General features: G+C 41.8%; 1 protein-coding gene across 1 annotated transcript; it reads left to right on the forward strand.

Moving 5' to 3' along the window:
- Nucleotides 1-5184: 5184 nt before the first annotated feature.
- On the forward strand, nt 5185-17762 carry LOC106085155 (antichymotrypsin-2-like). The gene is made up of 3 exons (XM_059369887.1): nt 5185-6094; nt 6155-6296; nt 17617-17762. Exons 1-3 carry the CDS (start codon nt 5222-5224, stop codon nt 17760-17762), a joined length of 1161 nt encoding a protein of 386 aa, XP_059225870.1. The 5' UTR covers nt 5185-5221.
- Nucleotides 17763-17990: the final 228 nt, after the last annotated feature.

Genomic DNA, 17990 nt, shown 5'->3' on the forward strand with positions numbered 1-17990 from the left:
GTTAAGGGGCCTCCTTTTTATAGCCGAGTCCGAATGGCGTGCCGCAGCGCGACACCTCTTTGGAGAGAAGTTTTACATGGCATAGTACCTCACAAATGTTGCCAGCATTAGGAGGGGAAAACCACCGCTGAAAATTTTTTCTGATGGTCTCGCCAGGATTCGAACCCAGGCGTTCAGCGTCATAGGCGGACATGCAAACCTCTGCGCTACGGTGGCCTCCCAGTTTACTGTCCGTAAAGATGTTTACACTCGACGTACTCGCGTGAAAACCACGCCACCTCACGCATTTCGTGATCGCCCAGATCTCAGCCTGCAGGATCCGTAGTATTATCAACTGGAAGATCATGTTACACGGGTGGATTTAAGCAAGAGGACAGAGTGAGCTTATGGGTCTACATTGAGAACCCAGGGACTGACCAAAATAGTCCCGGCATAGGCATAGATCCGGGCGATCACGGAATGCGCGTGGTAGTGCTGGGTCATGACAATTCTTGGAGTGTAAGAAAGTAATACCCCTCTGAAGAGGGCACGACCCGTATCGTTTGGGTGCTGGGCCATGATGGATGAAAAAGCAACGATTTGGCAGTGAAGGCCAGAGGACTGCCGTCAATAAACTCGGTTATCCCGAAGTCTTTCGGGTTAAGAAAGTGGAATAGCGAAGCGGTCGGTAGGACTACGAAAAGCAGTGGTCGTGTATGACCAGTTCTAGATCTTTAGAGTACACCCCAAAGCCCACCTGGACGTTTAGTTTGAAACCATCCGTATAGAAGTCAATGTACCTTTTATTACTAGGGATATCGTAGATCCAATCGGTTCTATCAGGAATTGTGGTACAATACTTTTTATCAAAAAGCGACTCGGGTAGGCTATAATCCACACAGCCCGAAACATCGGACATTGTATCAAGGATCATACAGTGACCAAAGAGAATTCTTCTTTAGCCTCACTGCAGTGGTCGCAGCAATTTGGATAGCCACAATGTACAGAGGCATAAGATGTAGCATAACATTCAGATCATCAGATGGTTTCGTCCTCAGTGCGGCTGTGATGCACAAACAAGCCAACATTTGGATCCGGTTGAGTATTGAACAGTAGGTGAACTTTGAAGCGCCGTCCACCAGACCACAACACCATATAGCATTATAGGTCTGACAACTGCAGTATATACGCAGTACATGTCTCGCGTTCTAAACCCCAACTTTTGACAAGAGCTCTTTTGCAGGTACTTAGGCAAGAGTTGCCTCTCTTGCCCTTTCCAGAATGTTGGATTTGAAGTTCTATTTCCTGTCCAGCAAAACACCAAGGAATTTTGCGCTTTCTGTAAATGGAACATTCTCACCTCCCAAGGAGATAGGTGCCACAGTAGGCAACTTTTATCGCCTGCTGAAGAGAACTACGTCTTGTACGAATTTATATTAGACCACTTTCTGTAGCCCACTTCGTTGTTGCACGTAGAGCTTTGACTATATTATAATACTTCTAAAGGGTAAGGATACGAACCAGATATGCAGAAGGGCCGAAAGGGTCTTACATATGGCATATGACTGGGCTAGACCCAGAGGTCTCAGTGTTAACCCAGAGAAGTCTGAAATATGCCTATTCACGAGGAAGACGAAGGTGGGCCAACTTAACGCGCCATGTTTCCTCAATAAGACAATTTCGATATCTGACAAGGTCAAATACTTAGGCGTGATCTTGGACAGGAAACTGAAGGAAGTGTCTCATTCAGGTGCGTACAGAGAAGACTCACAGATATTGGACACTATGTAGACGGGCCGTAGGCTCGAAATGGGGCCTGAATCCAAGGATAGTCCACTGGCTCTACAGAAGCGTGATTAGACCAATACCTACTTACGACTCAGTAGTTTGGTGGACTGCTATGGAGGAAAAGTGCAACATAAGGACCATACAACAAGTTCCGAGAACATGTTGTCTTGACATAGGCGAAGCGATGAGGACCACGCCCACGAGGACACTGGAGACTTTTCTAGATATCCGACCTATTGACATACAGATTAAATGTTAGGCACCCACTGCGTCTATTAGACTTAAGGCGATGTGAGAGTGGATTGAGGATGGGAGTAGCACATACTATCGCCGTATAATCGAGGTGATGAAAGGAAACCTGGAAGGAAGTAGAGAGGTTTCCGATCGGATATCTGAGATAAGGTCGAGTGCGAGGCACTGCTGCCAGCGGCACACTCTTTGATTGACGAAACCTTAGCATTGCCATGTGGAAGAACATGTTACACGGATGGATCGAATCTAGAGGACAGAGCGGGCCTAGGGCTCTACATTGGGAACCCAGGGACTGAGATCTGTTTTAGACTGCCTGATCATAATATGGTTCTACAGGCGAATATCCGGGCGATCACGGAATGCGTGAGGCGTTGTGGTGTTAACGCGAGAACGTCAAGTGTAAACACCTTTACGGACTGTAAACTGGCCGTAAGGGCAATAACAACCAGTACGGCAAGGTCACAAACAGTCTTGCAGTGTAAGAAGAAGAATAACGCCTTCTCGGAACATGACAAGATCCACATCGTTTAGGTGCCGGGCTATAACGGAGTAAGGGGGAATGAGAAAGCAGACGATTTGGCGGTAAGGCCCAACAAACTTGGTTAACCCGAAGACTTTCGGATCGACGCAGGCCGAGTTAAGGGCGTGAGCGATGAATGCGCATGCAACCCTGTGGAAGAGCAAAACGGTCGGTAGGACGACGAAAATCATATGGGGGGATCCAGATCGTGAGAAGACGTGGCTATTACTTAAAGAAACTAAGAAGGAGGTCAGTATAGCTTTCGGTATCATAACAGAACACATAGGACTACGAGCTCTGTAATGTAAAATCGGTGCGGCTAGTGATAGCATGTGTGGGGCATGCGGGGAAGCTGATGTGACGTTGGAGCATTTCCTTTGTCATTGCCCTGCTTTCGGGTCTAAAAGATACCAGCACTTAGGTGGAGACACAATATCAGATATGAACCAACTTAGGGGAATGGTATTGAAAACAATTAAGGATTTTGTAAGTAGCACGGAATCCTCATTTTAAAATTTTCTTTTTAGAGGTTACTTTATAGTTTTTAGAGCACACAACAAGCAGATTACTGGTTTTGGTTTAAGTCCATAGTGGCGGATTAATATCTGCACTCTATTTTCAACCTAACTTAACCTAGAGTACTGGGAAACTTTCCCCTAACTGCATTGGCCTAGTAATCAGCATACGCGAACACTTTTACACCTTGTTCTTCCAGAGACAAATATATATTGTTCATTGGTATATTCCAAAGTAGAGAACACCTACTTGAGGAGTTCCTCTGCTGACCCATTTTTTAGATCCACAGATCCCAACCCTGCCGTAATGCATCTTTTAGTATGTAAGTTATTAATTACCAATCTTACGGTAGAGTTGATGCCTAGAGACTCCAACTCCTTCATGATTGACGTCGGTTTTATATTATTGAAAGCATTTTCAATGTCAAGAAATGCTACCATTGTATATTCCTTGACAGCAAGAGAACCCTCTATGTAGGCGACTAGGTTATGAAGGGCTGTTTCAGTGGATTAGCTTTTACTATTGGGTTGCCCAAAAAGTAATTGCGGATTTTTTAAAAGTAACAGCTGATAACTGACAGAAGAAAGAAAGCAATTACAGAGTCACAAGCTGTGAAAAAATTTGTCAACGCCGACTATATGAAAAATCCGCAATTACTTTTTGGACAACCCTTTATGCATGCTGCTGAACCTCTCAAGAGACTTCAGCATAAAGGATGACAGACTAATAGAACGAAAATATTTCGCCTTCGGATGGTTAGGTTCTCCTGCTTTCGGAATAAAAATGACCTTCGTGTCCCTCCATTCCACAGGTATATATGGCATGCTTATAAAAGCAGAGTATATCTCCCTAAGCCAAGGAACTAGTCTAAAAGACACAACTTGTAATTCAACCGGTGTTCATCATCAGGGCATGGCGACTTAAAGGAGTCGAAACTTCTTATCGCCCAAACGATTTTCGGCTCAAACACAATTTCCCCAATAACCTCCGGCGAATAAATACAAGTGACAATCTCTTTTGGCTCCACATTGTTCGTTGAAGTATTTCCGGGGAAATGTTTATCAACGAGTAGTTCTAGTGATTCCTTACTAGACAGTGTCCATACATGCTCTGACTTCGGACTATATCCCACCGCAATAGGTCTCGAGAACAGAATCTTCCTTAGCCTAAAGGCCTCAGATGTATCCTTCATGAAGCTGCAGAATTCTACCCAGGATTTATTCTGAACCTTTTAAATTGAATTGAAGCGAGCTTGTCTGTATAGACATGAACTTTAACTTTGCCTCGCAAAAAATATTCCCAAGGGCGTTAAATCGCACGGGCTAGGCGGCCACTTGACCTGTACCGAAAGTGAAAAAAAAATGTTCACCGAACTCGCCTCTCAATAAGTCTATTGTGACGCGTGCTGTGTGGCATGCGGCACCGTCTTGTTGAAACCACATGTCATGCAAGTCAAGCTCTTGCATTTTGGGGAAAAAAAAAGTTGAATATCATCCATCTCACGATAGCACTCACCACTCACAGTTACGTTACAATTCACGTCATCTTTGATGAAGTACGGTCCTATGATGCGACCAGCCCATAAACCACACCAAACTGTGACTTTTTCTGAATGCATTGGTAGCTCTGGCTGATCTTCACTCCAAAATCAACAATTCTGGTCATTTACGAACCCATTGAGCCAAAAATGAGCTTCTTCGCTGAACAGAAGAAGCCAGCGATGAACTTTCTTAACACAGCACGCATTTTGATAGAAAATTTCAATAATTTGCAAGCTTTGTTCGTTTGTAAGACGATTCATGGTTAAATTATAGACCAAACTGAGGATGTTTGGCAATGAAACAAAACACGAAAGGTGCGTGAGCTGTTTAAACCAGTGTTGCCAAAAAGATTATAGCTAAAAAATGACCCTTGAAATAAAATAAAAAAATTTGTATACCCCCATCCTATGGTGGAGGGTATAATTATGCTTAGTGAATAAATTGAGTATATACACGAGGTGATGGGTATTCAAAGTTCGTCCCCCCCGAACTTAAGGCCTTGTAGATTATTTCAATGAAGTGCTCTTTTGGTGATCTCGTTGTTTGAGCTTCTCAATTCTTTTCAGTCAATACCGCAAGCATGTTCAGTATTTTAATAATACTTCTTATCACCGTGACCACTAGCATGCAGGATTCCAATACAAATATAAGCGATGAAAATTTCGCCAGAAGCTCAGAAAACTTTGGCTTTAAACTGTTCTTTGAAGTCGGCAAAGCCAATGCCAGAAAAAATATTATTTTTTCACCATTTTCTCTTCAAACTTGCCTGGCAATGGCTCGTGTGGGTGCTGCTGGAGAAACTGCTGCCGAAATGGACAGGGCTATGGGCTTTCCCCAAATGAAGGAGGAAGCTTTGGCCGACAAATACTACGACATTTTATCCAAATATGCCAATAGCAAAATCTTGAAAATTGCCAACAAGATATATGTCATGAAGGGCTATTCACTCAAGCCAAACTATAATGAGTTGCTTGCAAATAAATTTTTATCAGCGGCAGAAAATATTAATTTTTCCCAAAACATTCAAGCAGCCAAGGACATAAACTCTTGGGTTGAATCGAAAACGAATCGTTTGATCACTGACATTATATCACCCAATTTATTGAGTGGTGATACTCGCATGGTATTGTTAAACGCCATACACTTCAAGGGGAATTGGGTGATACCGTTCCCAGAAACAGGTACGCGAGACAAAGACTTCCATTTGGATGACAGAAATGATGTCAAAGTAAAAATGATGCGTGTAAATGGTAAATTCCGCTATGGCGAATTCGAGCATTTGGATGCGACTGCATTGGAAATGCGTTATAAAGATTCTGATCTATCCATGTTGGTGTTGTTGCCCAAGTCTCGCAATGGCTTAGCCCAAATGGAAGAAAAACTGAAGACCATATCGTTGAATGAGTTGGTCAAGCGAATGTACACTACAGAGGTCATTGTAGATTTTCCCAAATTTAGGAGTGAATTTAGTGTGACATTAAATGATGCTCTCCAGAAGGTATTTAAAACGAATTGTAAACTTAATAATGTATTATTTAAATGTTATTATCTTCTGAAGTTGGGCATGAGGCGCATGTTTTCTGGAGATGCCAATTTTAGCCGAATGTTACAATCATCAGAGAATTTGTCCATTTCCACTGTCGTACATAAGGCTTTCATTGAGGTTAACGAAATTGGCACAGAAGCTGCAGCATCAACAGGTAAGTTAAATGAAAGCATTCGCCATGGCTAGAGATGGGTTTCTACCGGGTAACTACCCATCAATTGGGTATTGAGTAAATACCCATTAAATACCTTTGTTGGGTATTTATAATTTTGCCGATATCTTGGACATGAAAATATTTTGCAAGCAATTTTTGATGATTTCGTTTTCTTTGTATATAAACCTGATCCTGATCTTATAAAATCGGATTTTAGTTGTATATAGCTGCAATATAGACCGATCTCCAGACTTAAAGCCTTGAGGCAATAAATTGGTCCTTGTTCATCGCATTTAGATGAAGTTTGGCACAGTGAGTTCTGGTAGATCCCTACCCATTTCTGTGAAGTGTGGCTCAGATTGGACTATATTTGAATATAGTTGCCCCTTAGACCTACCGCCCGATTACCCGAAATATGGTATTGAAGCCATCTATTTTTTTTACCCCAATTCAATGAAATTTGTCACAGTGTGTTCTGGTAGAACCCTAACCATTCCTATCAAATGTGGTCCAGATCGCACTGTATTTGTATATAGCTGCCATATAGACCGATCTCCCGATGTAGGGTATGCACCCTCTTTTCAACCTAACCTAACCTAACTTTCTTGTTGAATATCGTCAAGTTCAGACCATATTTGGATATAGCTGCCATATAGACGGATCTCCCGATATACAGCAATTTTCATCCGATTTGGATGAAATTTGAAACCGTGAGTTTTAATACTCAACTAAAAGGTTAGGAAGGGTTACAAAACGCACTGTTTCAAATTTCATCAAAATCGGATGAAAATTGCTCCTCTTATGGGCTCAATACTCTATATCAGGAGATCGGTATATATGGCAGTTATATCCTAATATGGTCTGAACTTGAAGATATTCAACAAAAAAGTTAGGTTAGGTTGAAAAGAGGGTGCAGATTTAAATCCGTCCCATGCCACTATGGACATACACCTAAGCCAGTAAGCGGCTTGTTGTGCGCTCTCAAAACTATTGGGGTGCCCAAAAAGTAATGACGGATTTTTCATATAGTCGGCGTTGACAAATTTTTTCACAGCTTGTGACTCTGTAATTGCATTCTTTCTTCTGCCAGTTATCAGCTGTTACTTTTAGCTTGCTTTAGAAAAAAAGTGTAAAAAAAGAATATTTGATTAAAGTTCATTCTAAGTTTTATTAAAAATGCATTTACTTTCTTTTAAAAATCCGCAATTACTTTTTGGGCAACCCAATATAAAGTAACCTCTAAAAAGAAAATTTTAAGTTAGGAATTCCGTGCTACCTTCAAAATTCAAAATAGTTTTTAATACCATTCCCCATAAGTTGGTTCATGTCTGATATTGTGTCTCCACCTAAGTGTCGGTATCTGTTGGATGCGAAAGCCGGGCAATGACAAAGAAAATGCTAAATGCGTAGGAATTCCGTGCTACTTATAAAATCCTTAATTGTTTTTAATACCACTCCCCATAAGTTGGTCCATGTCTGATAAGTGCCGGTATCTGTTGGACGCGAAAGCCGGGCAATGACAAAGGAAATGCTCCAATGTCTATTTATCTTCCCCGCATGCCCTACACATGCTATCACTTGCTGCACCGATTTTACATATGTGTTCCGTTATGATACCACAATAGCTATACCGACCTCCTTCTTGCTTACTTTCAGTAATAGCCTCGTCTTCTCACGATCTGGATTCCCCCATAGGATTTTCGCCGTCCTACCGACCGTGTCGCTGTGCCACAATGTTGCATGCACATTCGTCGCCCGCTCCCTTAACTCGGTCTGCGTCGTCCCGAAAGGCTTCGGGTTAATCAAGTTTATTGGCGTTAGTTCTCTGGCGTTTATCACCAAATCGTCTGATTTCTCATTCCCCCTTACTCCGTTATAGCCCGGCACCCAAACGATGTGGATTTTCCCATCCTCAGAGAAGGCGTTAATTTTCTTCTTACACTGCAAGACTGTTCGGGAACTTACCGTCCTGGTTGTTAGTGTCCTTATGACAATTTTATTGTCCGTAAAGATGTTCACACTTGACATCCTCGCGTCAGCACCACACCACTTCACGCATTCCGTGATCGCCCAGATCTCCGCCTGCAGGACCGTATTATGGTCAGGCAGCCTAAAACAGATCTCAGTCCCTGGGTTCTCAATGTAAACACCCAGGCTCACTCTGTCCGTTAGCTTTGATCCATCCATGTAACATGATCTTCCAGATGGCAATGCTAGGGTTCCGTCCTTCCAAGACTGCGCCGATGGCAGCAGGGCCTCGCAAGGTTCATCTCAGGTATCCGATCGGAAACCTCTTCCCTTTCTTCCAGATTTCCTATCGTCGCCTTGATTATACCGCGATGGTATGAGCTGCTCCCATCTTCAATCCATTCTCCCATCGCCTTAAGTCTCAAAGCCGCAGTGGCTGCCTCACACTTAATCTGTATGTCAATGGGTCGCATATCTAGAATAGTCTCCAGTGCCCTAGTGGGCGTGGTCCTCATCGCTCCGCCTATGCAAAGGCAACATGTTCTCTGAACCTTTGCATAGTCCTTATGTTGCACTTTTTCTCCATAGAAGGCCACCATACTAATGAGGCGTAAGTAAATATTGGTCTAATCACGCTCCTGTAGAGCCAGTGAACTATCCTAGGATTCAGACACCATTTCGAGCCTACGAATCTGTGAGTCTTTTCAGTACGCTCCAGTATGTGACACTTCCAATTCAGTTTCCTGTCCAACATCACACCTAAGTATTTGACCTTGTCAGATATCGAAATCGTCTCATTGAGGAAACTTGTGACACTTCAAATTTAGTTTCCTGTCCAAGATCACACCTAAATATTTGACCTTGTCATAATATCGAAATCGTCTTATTGAGGAAACGTGGTGCGTTAAATTGGCCCACCTTTGTCTTACTCGTGAACAGGCATATTTCAGTCTTCTCTGGGCTAACATTGAGACCTCTGGGTCTAGCCCAGTCATATGTCATGTGCAAGACCCTTTCGGCCCTTCTGCATAGCTCGTTCGGATCCTTACCCCATAGAAGTATTATAACATCGTCTGCGTAGTAGACGCGTTCAAATCCCTCCTCAGTCAGCATCCGAAATAGGTCATTTATGGTGGTCACTCATAAGAGTTTCGATAAAATGCAAAAGATTTTCGCCCTATTAGTCTGTCAGTGAGTCAGTCTGTTGGTTTGGGCGCCCCGGTAGTCGAGTTGGCAGAGTGCTTGGATTACCAGTGCAGGGGTTGTGGGTTCGATTCCCGCCAGAGGCCTTGTTCTGTCGCTACTGTGCCATCGCAATGGACTTAAAATTGTCTAAGTGAGTCTGTAAAGAACTGCCACTCTTACCTAGCCTAACCTAGTCTGTCATTCATAGTCTGTCTCTCGCTGTCAAGGAATATACAATGGTAGCATTTATTGACATTGAAGGTGCTTTCAATAATGTAGAACCGACTTTAATAATGAAAGAGTTGGAGTTTTTAGGCTCAATTAACTTAAGGCTCGATTCAATATTTCGGTAGGTATGCAAAATTTTAGTCTGACCAGATTTCATAGGTTCGATTTTTTAGAGGTAGTATGTAGACTCGATGGCGTAGGGTATTATATAGTCGGTTCCGCCCGACTTTTGTCATTCATTTTTGGGTTCTTTTTTCCTAATTTTTAGCTCATTTAAGTATTATTGCAACATTTTTTTAGTTATGGGCATGGCATAACTTTTTTTTGGGTTTTGTTTTTATATGTCTTTATATTTCACTTTCTGTCTCACAAAAGTATTTTTGTTATTTTTTAGTTATATCCATAGGGGCTATAAGTGGTACAGTGAGCGGACCTAAAATATTTAATGTGGATCATCCTTTCTACTTCTTTGTAAGAAATTCAAAGGGAATTTACTTGTTCCAGGGTAGTCAAATACATTTCGGATAGACAAAAGCCTTTTGGTAAAAATGTAAATTTGAAGACCAATAATAAATACCTTATTTGAAAAAAAAAAAAAACAATCAACTTGTGTTTTTTATACCCACCACCAAAGGATGGGGTATATTCATTTGGTCATTCCGTTTGCAACACGTCGAAATATCCATTTCCGACCCTATAAAGTATATAAATTCTTGATCAGCGTAAAAATCTAAGACGATCTAGACATGTCCGTCCGTCTGTCCGTCTGTTGAAATCACGCTACAGTCTTTAAAAATAGAGATATTGAGCTGAAATTTTGCACAGACTCTTTTTTTGTCCATAAACAGGTTAAGTTCGAAGATGGGCTATATCGGACTATATCTTGATATAGCCCCCATATAGACCGATCCGCCGATTTAGGGTCTTAGGCCCATAATAGCCTCATTTATTACCCGATTTTGCTGAAATTTGGGACAGTGAGTTGTGTTGAGCCCTTCGACATCCTTCGTCTATTTTGCCCAGATCGGTCCTGATTTGGATATAGCTGCCATATAGACCGATCCTCCGATTTAAGGTCTTAGGCCCATAAAAGCCACATTTATTATTCGATTTTGCTGAAATTTAGGACATTAAGTTGTGTTGAGCCCTTCGACATCTTTCGCCATTTTGGCCCAGATCGGTTTAGATTTGAATATAGCTGCCATATAGACCGTTCCTAAGATTTAGGGTCTTAGGCCCATTAAAGCCGCATTTATTATCCGATTTTGCTGAAATTTAGGACATTGAGTTGTGTTGAGACCTTCGACATCCTCCGGCAATTTGGCCCAAATCGGTCCAAATTTGGATATAGCTGCCATATAGACCGATCCTCCGATTTAAGGTCTTAGGCCCATAAAAGCCACATTTATTATTCGATTTTGCTGAAATTTGGGACATGGAGTTGTGTTGAGCCCTTCGACATCTTTCGCCATTTTGGCCCAGATCGGTTTAGATTTGAATATAGCTGCCATATAGACCGTTCCTAAGATTTAGGGTCTTAGGCCCATTAAAGCCGCATTTATTATCCGATTTTGCTGAAATTTGGTTCAGTGAGTTGCCTTAGGCCCTTCGATATCTTTCTTCAATTTGGCTCAGATCGAACCAGACTTGGATATAGCTGCCATATAGACCGATCTCTCGGTTGAACAATGACTTGTACTTATAAGCATGTGGTCTAAATCGATGGATATGTCTATATAGCTGCTATGGGGCATAAGGTATGCATTTTTCACTGGATTTTGACGAAAAGTTGTTCACATATATACCCGAGGTGGTGGGTATCCAAAGTTTAGCCCGGCCGAACTTAACGCCTTTTTACTTGTTTAAATGTATGAATGATGTAAAAACAAGTAACAGCGAATTGAGTTTAATTGGGCCGAATCTTATAAGCATTTCACCATGGATTGGATTTTTAAGCCCTATGCACAATTTCTCTTAAAAGGCAGAAACTATAAAAGTATAATTGGAGGTAATGACGAATAATCCTCATTGCTTTGTGTTGGTGCTCAAGAAGTCAAATCGATAGATTTATATAAGATTATGCCTCATTTGGTAAGATATTGGGGGGCCATAACTGAAGCTAATGTAAAAAATATCGGGCAAACCGGATAAAAATTCCGCCATACAAATGCAAATTTTGCCCATGAACATTCCACTAAGGAACAGGGGCAAACTTCTCACATTTCTCACATATCAATGAGTGCAGTCCGATTCAAGTTTTAAGCTCAATGATAAGGGGCCTCCTTTTTATAGCCGAGTCCGAACGGCGTGCCACAGTGCGACACCTATTTGGAGAGAAGTTTTCCATGGCATAGTACCTCACAAATGTTGCCAGCATTAGGAGGGGAAAACCACCGCTGAAAATTTTTGCTGATGGTCTCGCCAGGATTCGAACCCAGGCGTTCAGCGTCATAGACGGACATGCTAACCTCTGCGCTACGGTGGCCTCCGTAGAGCCATACACAATCTCAAAAAGTAAAATCAGAAGATCCGTCTAAGATGTGTAGGAGCTTCATCAGAATATAAACCGGTACATACCTTACTTGGCATATCTATCTATTCGAAGTCATTTAAGAAATCATTGAAGATACTTCAGTCAAATCGGATAAAATAATCGCATCCTCCAGAGGCTTAAGAAATATAATCAAGGGATGGGTCCATATGACCATATTTACTATAGATCTTGGATATAATCGGACAAATTGTAGTCGCCTCTGGTAGGAATCGAACCTGCGACCCCCGCACTGGTAATTCGAGCTCGCTAAGAACTCATCTACAGGGGTGCTTAGCTATTATTTGCACATAGGTTAGGTAGGTTGGAAAGAGGATGCGGATATTAATCCGTTCCATGTCACTATGGAAATATATGTAAGTCAGTAGTCGGTGTATTATGCGCTCTAAATACTAAAAAGTAACCTCGAAAAAGAAAATTTTAAGTTAGGTATTCCGTGCCACTTATAAAATCCTCAATTGTTTTCCATACCTCGCCCATAAGTTGGTTCATGTCTGGCATTGTATCCCCACCGGTGTCTGTTAGCCACGAAAGTCAGGCAATGACATAGGAAATGCTGCAAAGTCTCATCATCATCCCCACATCATCCCCACATGCTCTCAACATGCTATCATTTGCCGATGCATTTTGCACAAGTGAGCTCGAAGCCCTATGTATCCCGTCATAATGTTGAAAGCTTACTGACCTCCTTTTTATTTCTTTCCAGTAATAGCCTCGTCATCTCACGATCCGGATCACCCCATAGGATTTTCGATGTCCTACCGACAATTCCGCTATTTCACAGTAGCCCAAGCCCTTAACACGGACTGCTTTGACCCGAAAGGCTTCGGGTTAACCAATTTTATTCATGGCATTTCTCTGACCTTCCCTGACAAATCGTCTGCTTTCTCATTACCCCCAAACTTCGCTATGGCCCGACACCCAAACGAAGCGGATTGTGCCATCCTAAGAGAAGGCACTAATCTCCTTCTTACACTCCAAGACTGTTTGTGACCTTACCGCCCTGGTTGTTGTTGCCCTTATGGGCAGTTTACAGCCCGTAAAGTTGTTCACACTCAATGTCCTCGCGTGAAAACCACATCACCTCACGCATTCCGTGATCGCCCGGATATCCGCCTGCAGGACCGTATTATGGTTAGGTAGTCTAAAACAGATCTCAATCTCTGGGTTCTCAATGTAGACCCCAGGCCCAATCTGTTCTCAAGCTTTGATCCATCCGTGTAACATGATCTTTCAGATGACAATACTAGGGTTCCGTCAATCCAAAACTGTGCCACTGGCAGCAGTGCATGACACTCGACCTCGAATGTCGCCTCAGATATCCGATCAGAAACCTCTTCCATTCCTTCCAGGTTTCCTATCATCGCCTTAAGTGTCATAGCCGCAGTGGCAGACTCACACTTAATCTGTATGTCTATGAGTCGGAAATATGGAAAAGTCGTCAGTGCCTTAGTGGGTGTGGTCCTCAATGCTCCGCCTATGCCAAGGCAATATGTTCTCTTAACCTGATGCATGGTCCTTATGTTGCACTTTTGCTCCACAGCAGTCCACCAAACTATCAATGAATATGTAAGCATTGGTTTCATCTCGCTCCTGTAGAGCCAGTGGACTATCCTAGGATTCAGGCCCCATTTCGAGCCTATGACCCATTTACATAGTGTCTAACATCTGTGAGCCTTCTCAGTACGCTCCTGAATGTGACACTTCCAATTCAGTTTCCTGTCTCAGATCACACCTCAGTATTTTACCTTGTCAGATATCGAAATCGTTCTATTGAGGAATCGTGATACATCAAATTGGCCCTCCTTCGTCTTCCTCGTCAACAGGCAGATTTCAGTATTCACTAGGTTAACATTGAGACCCCTGGGTCTAGCCCAGTCGTGTGCCATCTGCAAGACACTTTAGCATTTCTGCGTAGCTGGTTCGGCTACTTACCTTACTTAAGTATTATAACATCATCTGAATAGCAGACGGGTTCAAATTCCTCCTCAGTCAGCATCCGTAATAAGTCATTTATGGTGGTCACCCATACCTGTGCCACTTTCTCCCTCACATTTATGCCATGGGACACACAATTGATCCACCTGTTTCTTGGCATATGGTTATCCAGTCTCTAAGAACTGGGTCCGTCCCGTACTGGTCTAAGGATTGGATCAGTGTGTTGGTCCGCACATTATTAGAAGCCCCCTCGATGTCAATGCATACCGCCCGTGTTTACGTTTTGGCATCGAAGGATTCTTCTATTTTATGCACAACCTCGTGCAGGGCAGCCTCCACCGAACTCCCCATGACAAAGGCATGCTGTTTGTATTTGGGCAGTTTGCTGGATGTCCTGCTCTTGATCATAGTGTCCACAATACGTTCCATGGTTTAGAGTAGAAAGGACGTAAGGCTTATAGGTCTGTAGGTCTTTGGTGTCGCAAAACTTGCCTTGCCGGACTTGGGTACAAACACCACCTTTGCTTCCTGGCAGGCTTTCGGAGTATATGCAAGTCCTAGGCAGGCTGTGAAAATATTGGCCAGGTGGAACTCCAGATATCTGTCTCATTCTGTTAAAGCATTTTTGGAAAGCCCTTGTTCCATACAATATATCCCCAAGCGTTGATTGACGCACTATTTTTCAGTCCGCCACAGTAGCAGTGACCCGACCAGAGAACAACAAGGCAGCAGGAGCCGACGGGTTACCCGCCGAACTATTTAAGACCGGAAGCGACGCGCTGAAAAGGCGTAGGCATCAGCTTATCTGCGCAATCTGGCTAGAAGAACGCATACCCGATGATTGGAACCTCAGTATACTATGTCCCGTACACAAGAAAGAAGACAAGACGGAATGCGCCAACTAGGAGGAATAAGTCTCCTCCCCATCTCATACAGTATCCTCTCGAGCTTACTGTGCGAAAGATTAAAACCAAAAGTTTATGAGATTATTGGGCCCATCTTTCTCTAAAGTGAAACTGCTCTGATATGGCCTATACAATAGAAAATGGCCATTATCTTTTTTCCTTCAATACTTAGGGTGTCGGTTAAGACATATTTGGAAAGCACTTGGTCCATATAATAAATCCCCAAGCGGTGATTGACGCACTATTTTCCAGTCCGCTACAGTGGGCCCATCTTTCTCTAAAGTGAAACTGCTCTGATATGGCCAATATAATCGAAAATCTTTTTTAAATCCTTTTTTATACCCTGCACCATAGGATGGGGGTTATGCTAATTTCGTCAATCTGTTGTAACTACTCGAAATATTCGTTTGAGACCCCATAAAGTATATATATTCTTGATTGTCGCGACATTTTATGTCGATCTAGCCATGTCCGTCCGTCCGTCTGTCTGTCGAAAACACGCTAACTTCCGAAGGAGTAAAGCTAGCAGCTTGAAATTTTTTACAAATACTTCTTATTAGCGAAGGTCAGTTGGTATTGTAAATGGGCCATATCTCTCCATGTTTTGATATAGCTGCCATATAAACCGATCTTGGGTCTTGACTTCTTGAGCCTCTAGAGTGCGAAATTCTTATCCGATTGGAATGAAATTTTGCACGACGTGTTTTGTTATTATATCCTTATATCCAATAACTGTGCCAAGTATGTTTCAAATCGGTTCTTAACCTGACAGCTGTCATATAAACCGATCTTGGGTCTTGACTTCTTGAGCCTTTAGAGTGCGCAATTCTTATCTGATTGGAATGAGATTTTGCACGACGTGTTCTGTTATGATATCCAACAACTGTGTCAAGTATGGTTCACATCGGTCCATAACCTGATATAGCTGCCATATAAACACTGGGGTCTTCACTTCTTGAGCCTCTAGAGGGCGCAATTCTTATCCGATTTGACAGAGTTTTTGCACGAAGTATTTTGTTATGATATCCAACAACTGTGCCAAGTATGGTTCAAATCGGTTCATAACCTGATATAGCTGTCATATAAACCGATCTTGGGTCTTGACTTCTTGACTTCTTGAGCCTCTAGAGTGCGCAATTCTTATCCGATTTGAAAGAGTTTTTGCACGAAGTATTTTGTTATGACATCCAACAACTGTGCCAAGTATGGCTCAAATCGGCTCATAACCCGATATAGCTGCCATATAAACCGATCTGGGATCTTGACTTCTTGAGCCTGTAGAGGTCGCAATTATTATCCGATTTGCCTGACATTTTGTACGACGGATCCTCTCATGACCATCAACATACGTGTTTATTATGGTCTGAATCGATCTATAGCCCGATACAGCTCCCATATAAATCGATCTCTCTATTTTACTTCTTGAGCCCCCAAAGGGCGCAATTCTTATTCGAATTGGCTGACATTTTACACAGGTCTCCAACATATAATGTAATTGTGGTCCAAACCGGACCATATCTTGATATCACTCTAATAGCAGAGCAAATTTTTTCTTATATCCTTTTTTGCCTAAGAAGAGATGCCGGGAAAAGAACTCGACAAATGCGATCCATGGTGGAGGGTATATAAGATTCGGCCAGGCCGAACTTAGCACACTTTTACTTGTTTCTTATGAAATATTTGCTTTTAACTTTATAACAGAGCTCTGTTAACGTGTTAACATTACGCTGAAAATTTAATTGGTTTGTGTCTCTACTAGTTAAAGTTAACTTTATCTTCACGGACATACAGGGTGGCTGATGAATATTGCTACAATGATGAATATTGCTACATTTTTTTTTCGGTGTATGGAATACATTTTTCTTTTATTCATGTTAAATTAAATTATTAAATTAATTATTAAATTATTATTAATTAAATTAATTAATTAATTAATTAAATTAATTATTAAATTATTATTATTAAATAGAAAAAAAGTTATTACATTTTTTTTTGGTAGCGGCTTTCATCAGCCACCCTGTAGGTCCACCCCCTTCCGGTATCAATAAATGATAAAGTCCTTACCATATTCGGAATCTACACCCGAATTCCTTTCATTCCGAATTCCTTTCGTTTGAATCCCACATTGTCACGATCGTCAATTAAACCTATTTTAAGGGATTTTGGGGCTGGGTCGGCCCCCCAGGTACTTGGACCCAACTTTTATTATGAAATTCGTACTCTACTCTTGAATACCTTTATTTGAACCCCATATTGTCCCGATCGGTACACTTTTATTTTTGGGCGGTAGTTTTGGGTTAAGGGGGAGCGTCCGCCCCCCTTCCGATATCAAAAAATTATATTGCTTATGTTTCCTTCCAGCTAATCGGTTTCCTTCAAGATAATCGGTTCAGCCGTTTTTCAGTCTATACGGGACAAACCAACCAAACCGACAGGCAAACAAACAAACATACGAACAAACAAACACAAATTGAATTTTATATATAAGATTGGTCTACAAGTATTTTCATACTCTCTCAATACATGCTTTGTTTTATATTTTCAGGTATGGGCGTCGCTATGATGACAAGTGTTTCAATAGGCCCCATAAGGCCTCCTAAAATATTCAATGCAGATCATCCTTTCTACTATTTTCTAAAGAACTCAAAAGGGATATACTTGATCCAGGGTTCTCAAATAAGTTTTAGATAAGCCTATTATACGAACATATTGGGGGTTGCCCAAAAAGTAATTGCGGATTTTTTAAAAGAAAGTAAATGCATTTTTAATAAAACTTAGAAAGAACTTTAATCAAATATACTTTTTTACACTTTTTTTCTAAAGCAAGCTAAAAGTAACAGCTGATAACTGACAGAAGAAAGAATGCAATTACAGAGTCACACGCTGTGAAAAAATTTTTCAACGCCAACTATATGAAAA

The sequence above is a fragment of the Stomoxys calcitrans genome, chromosome 5, assembly GCF_963082655.1.
Source record: "Stomoxys calcitrans chromosome 5, idStoCalc2.1, whole genome shotgun sequence".
Lineage (NCBI taxonomy): Eukaryota > Metazoa > Arthropoda > Insecta > Diptera > Muscidae > Stomoxys > Stomoxys calcitrans.

Bases quoted from the DNA above. Each gene is read 5' to 3' on its own strand.
- LOC106085155 (XM_059369887.1), top strand. From the start codon at position 5,222: ATGCAGGATTCCAATACAAATATAAGCGATGAAAATTTCGCCAGAAGC. The intron at 6,095-6,154 runs GTATTTAAAACG...TATCTTCTGAAG, and splicing joins TAAATGATGCTCTCCAGAAG to TTGGGCATGAGGCGCATGTT. The intron at 6,297-17,616 runs GTAAGTTAAATG...TTATATTTTCAG, and splicing joins AGAAGCTGCAGCATCAACAG to GTATGGGCGTCGCTATGATG.